Source organism: Acanthamoeba castellanii (genome assembly GCF_000313135.1).
Source record: "Acanthamoeba castellanii str. Neff unplaced genomic scaffold scf7180000084590, whole genome shotgun sequence".
Classification (NCBI taxonomy): domain Eukaryota; phylum Discosea; order Longamoebia; family Acanthamoebidae; genus Acanthamoeba; species Acanthamoeba castellanii.
In genome coordinates, this window is record NW_004457304.1 from 6681 (window position 1) to 11498 (window position 4818).

At 58.1% G+C, this 4818-nt stretch overlaps 2 protein-coding genes and 1 pseudogene across 2 annotated transcripts; all 3 read right to left on the bottom strand.

Moving 5' to 3' along the window:
* Positions 1-102: 102 nt before the first annotated feature.
* ACA1_050740 lies at positions 103-1425 on the bottom strand (annotated as a pseudogene).
* Positions 1426-1640: 215 nt separating this feature from the next.
* On the bottom strand, positions 1641-2603 carry ACA1_050750 (uncharacterized protein; the record flags this gene model as incomplete). Its single annotated transcript, XM_004334469.1, has 2 exons — positions 1641-1806; positions 1885-2603. 2 exons carry the CDS (start codon positions 2601-2603, stop codon positions 1641-1643), a joined length of 885 nt encoding a protein of 294 aa, XP_004334517.1.
* Positions 2604-3083: 480 nt separating this feature from the next.
* Positions 3084-4775, bottom strand: ACA1_050760 (thiamine pyrophosphokinase; the record flags this gene model as incomplete). The annotated part of the gene is made up of 7 exons (XM_004334470.1): positions 3084-3511; positions 3597-3741; positions 3826-3945; positions 4039-4134; positions 4216-4288; positions 4350-4410; positions 4478-4775. The coding sequence occupies 7 exons, from the start codon at positions 4773-4775 to the stop codon at positions 3084-3086; spliced, it is 1221 nt and encodes a 406-aa protein (XP_004334518.1).
* Between the last annotated feature and the right edge of the window lie 43 nt (positions 4776-4818).

Genomic DNA, 4818 nt, shown 5'->3' on the forward strand with positions numbered 1-4818 from the left:
GCAACGAGTCGTTGTCTGCATCAGTTCAACACAAACAAAGCACGCCACAGTTTAGTGAACGTGTCGTGCGTGTCGTGCGTGCGGTTGGCGTGTCATGTGCGCTCATACCCGTCTTCTGGTACTCGAAGCCAGCGGAGCAGAACTGAGGCGACCGCCCGTTCTCGACGTCGGTGAGGAAGTGGCGGATGATCTCCGTGGGAATCACATACCCCACGCTCTCCGTCCACATGCCACCCATCTTCTGGAACACCACGCCCACGATTTTGTTCTCCTGGTCGAGCACGGGTCCGCCGCTGTTGCCCGGGTTGATCGCCGCGTCGATTTGCAGCGTCAACAGCTTCAGGCCCTCATCCTGCATAACACATAAGACACACGACACACGCGCGCGACACACCACAATCAACGTATCGGCAACGAATGGCGATGCGTCAGCTGATGCCTGATGGTCATGGTCGCAAGCTCAGGCGTGAGACGCTTACCTTGAAAGAACGCACGATCTGGTACTGCTGCAGTTCCAGACGCGAGACAACGCCTCGCGTTGCGCAAAGGCTCTCGCCGCCCTCGGGATAGCCCTGTAGCACAGCAGACGGCCATCGGAGCAAGATCAGACGTCAGGCGCACAACGCGCGGAACAACACGCGACGATGCGTACAAAGACGACAACGGTGTTCTGAAGGCTGGGCGTGTCGACAAACTGTAGCGGCTTCAGCCCATCGAAGAACTTGGGGTTGGACACCTCCAACAGCGCACTGGTCATGTCACACACAATTCCACTCAATCAGAGAAGAGAAGCAATCTTGCCAGGCGAGGACAATTGCAAGACCACGCAGAAGGGGGAGGGGGAAGGAGGGGGCAGTATACAGATCGCAGTCCTGGTTGATGGCCACCACGGTAGCGGAGAAGAAACGCGCGGTGTCCTGCCGCTGTGCTCGGACGAACGTGTTGTTGGCCACCACGTGTGCTGCGGTCAAGATTCGGAGCTTCCCTGAGCAGCACGACAAGTCCTCGTAAGCACACGCAATGCAACACACACGACACACACCGCACACAAACGACGCACACGACACACGACACACACACACACACACACACAACACATGCCTACGTACCGGGAGGACTCTCGATGACGCACGCGGAGCCGGAGGTGTAGTAGGGGTCGCCCTTCTGCCACGGGAGGGAGTAGTCTGGTTCGGCCGCCGCCACCTCCAGGCGCACCACCGAGCGCAGCGCCTCGTTCTGGCCCACGATGGCCACCGGCACTGGAGCCGCGGTGGTCTTATCGCCAGCCATCTCCGACCCGATCAGTTGTGGGGCTGCCAGCGCCTCGGCTTCCGCCTTGCGCTTGCCCAGCCCGCGTGGTGCCCGCTTTGTGACCTCCTTGGTCCGCACAGACGATGAGACAGCCGGGTTATTATTAATCTTCATTTTCGAAGATGCTGCTGCGGAGTAATCTCGTCGTGTGAGAGGGCCATAGCTTTGGCGCAGCGTCTTGACAGCCCGTGAACTTCGCAGGTGCCCCCCTTGCTCCGCCCAGCCTCGGGCCAACGTCGAGATGAACCCTTGTCGCATCGCTTGGTTCACTCGGGATTTCCTGAATGATTTCTTTTTTAGAGTGAACTTTTATTTTTGTTTTTCAAGCTTTACTGGCTCGGCGCCATGTAGTCCTTCCCGTAGGCGTGCTGCAGCATCGGTTCGTAGTCCGCCGCCGACGGGCACCACATCACCTGTCCCTCTAGAGGGCATGGCACGACCTCCCGGGGGAAACTTGCCCGCTGCGGTCCCACTTCGGTCGCGTCGGTGCCGTACCTGCCAGCGAATTCCTCCACGCAGAAGACGTCCATGTGCGCGGTGTGCCCGTCGATGTAGGCGACCAGCCGGGCGAACGGACCCACGAACGAGACCGAGTCCTCCTGTGAGGGCACGACATCACCGGTGCGGTTGTAGCGAAGACCATCGCCGGGGAGGTCCATGGCCCGGTGCTCGTTGACGATCAGGCGGACCTCGCCGTCGAGCCAGGGCTGATGGTGGGCCACCGCCGTGTTCCACTCGATCGAGACGCCATCGATGGAGGACCACAGCTGCCCACTACTGGTGGCCTGAGGCTGTCCCGCCGCGAGGTCTCGTATCATCTCGCCTGTCTCGCGGTCGATGGCGATGTCGAGGTCGGAGTCCCACGGGATGATGCGCCCATTGCGCAGAGCGGCCAGCAGGGTGCCGGCGACGGCCACGTAGCGCCACCCGAGGGTGTCGGCCAGGCGGACCCAGCGGTAGATGAGGTAGCGCAGGCGAGGGTGGGAGGCGCTGATCCGTTGGTTCGGGTAGATGAGGTCGTTGGGCGGGTAGGCCTCGTAGGGGTTGGCAAATACTAGAGAGGTGTGAGGCATGGCCGTTGAACGAAGAGGAGGAGTGCTCTGGGGTGAGTTCAAGCTGCTTGTTGGTGATTCTTGTGGCTCCTGGCCGCCATCGGAAGTGGTGTTGGCCGTGGAGAAGTACACCTCCGATAGGAGGCTTTCATGGTACCCGAAAAACAGCCAGCACGCGAAGGCCAGGCAACTGACGATGTAAACCACGTTGACCCATCGAAGCTGGAACCAGCCGTACATGTTGAAGGTGTTATGATGCGAAGAGAGAATGCCAGTTCCTCCTTGCGGGGCTCAGCCTGGAGCACCTGTTCCACTGAGGCACCCAATCCCATTGGAGTGTTGGGCACCTCAACATCCATGTCACCAAGTGTTCGACCTCTTGTGCTCTTTGTCACCGTGGAATGGAATGAAATTCCGACCTCACTGTCGTGCAGAGAGTGTATCGGCACGAGTGGAGTAAAGAGAAAGAAGAGAGAGACAGAGCGTTTGAAGCTCTGTGGCCTCAACCGCACACGGCCCGCCCTACACACAACATACAGTCTCCGAACACTCAAAGGCCAAAAAAAAGTCAAAACTGGTCAACGCACAAACCGCCTTTCTTTTGTTGCCGACAACGAACAAAGAATATCAAAAATAATAAGTAATTTGCGCGGTGAACCGGCGACATTCGGCCTAACACCTCCTTTGCGTGGCGTAGGCTTGCGCACAGCGAAGACCACTTCACGAGGTATTGGCCTTTACTCGATGGAGCAGATCTCGGGTGACGGCGAAGCCCGACGCCGAACCGAGCACCACTGAGTCACGCTGGCAGGCAGGACACACGGCCGTCTCGGCCGCGACCGCAGCCTCTACGCCGACCGGTGGCAGCCTGGTCCATGTCTTAATCTCGCTCGGGCGGAAGGTGGCGAGGCAGTTGTAGCAGCCACAGACGTCGCTCCTCATGACCTCGTCCTTGTGGTCTACGGCGTGCGCACGGATGTCGTCGATGTGGTCGTCGAGAGTGAGCAGTCGCTGTGTGCGCCGTTCCTCCTCCTCGGGCCGGATGTCGAACGTCCACAACACCGGGTCCGACACCTCCACCTCCGCTGTCTCTGCCGCCATTTCGTTCGATGTGCTCACCAACCCTCCAAACTCCATCGACGCCAGCGCTGTCATCATCGTACGAAGACCACTATAGGTAAGCATCGTCCAACCCCGCTGCCAGACCATGAAGTATATGAGAAGAAATGGTACCCAGGTCCCATCGCAGGCCCTTGGTGGTAATGGACCGGCATTGGGTGCCAAGGGGCACCAGACTGCAGAAGATACGTCGCTTGTCCTGTGGTCGCAGCGCTATGTTCGTGTGGATTATGTGCCTCCCTGGCACTAGCAGGAAAGTCTGCGCACGACAGCGATAGAGCACTGATGAGTTGGCGGCCTCAAGTTGGTTCGGTGGTGGTGCGGGAGAAAGAGACGGTCATACGAGGTTGAGATCGGAGAGAAGGAAGATGCGACGCTGGCGATACTTGAAGAGGATATTCACGTTGGCGAGCTCATGCGAGAAGTTGCCGCCCAGGCCGCCCACCACGCACAGGTTCGTGAACTGATGTGAAGGCAGTGGAGAATCGCGATCAGGTTCGTGTTGTGACACAACCGGTACGATGACGTGAGCTCCATCGTGAGAGTGGAGCGGTACCGTTTGTCCCTTCTTGTGCTCGATGTCCTTAATCTGCAGCACACACTTCTCCAGGTCTGTAGTGTCTTGGTCACGGCTCTGCACTATAGCCGTACCCTACGCAGATACAGAGAGCGAGAATGAGGGACAAGGCCAGGAGCCACCACCAACGCCGGCAAAGTGCTGAAAGAAGCGAACCTTGCTGCGGTAGTACTCCATGACAGATGGTCGCAGCGAGTCCATATCACCAGTGATCACGTCAGGCACGAATCTGCAGAGGATCCTCGTCAAATTGAGATGAGAGAGATGTGGAGAGAACACTGGAAAACTACCTCCGCTTGTCGAAGGCAAAGACGCGATTGCCGCCTCCGTCAGCGCAGACCTTGACGCCAGCTGCAACAAACATCCACAAAAGTTGCTCAGCCAAGGCGATCTCGACGCGTTGATTTTCGGCGCGTACCTTTTGGACCAGAGGAATGGGGAAGAAGCGGTTGTGTTTTGGGGATGGCAGAGTTGGCAATGATGAGAGCCAAAGGCACGTCCTCCATCTTTCTACCAGCCACCTCTTCCATCGCTTGTGTGCTGCTCGTGGCGAAGAAATCGGCACAGTTCCAAATCGTGACATCTTCCGCTGGCGTTGCCGAGATCGTGATGGGTTCCTTGTCGAGCGAGTAGGGCATCTTTGCCAACGGTGTGGAGTGCATCATCCGAACACCATGGCGTCCTCGCCACGCGTACCACAGTCTTGCTCTGCGCATGTGTTTTTATTTTCGTTATCTTTGTGACGTAAAAAAAGGCATT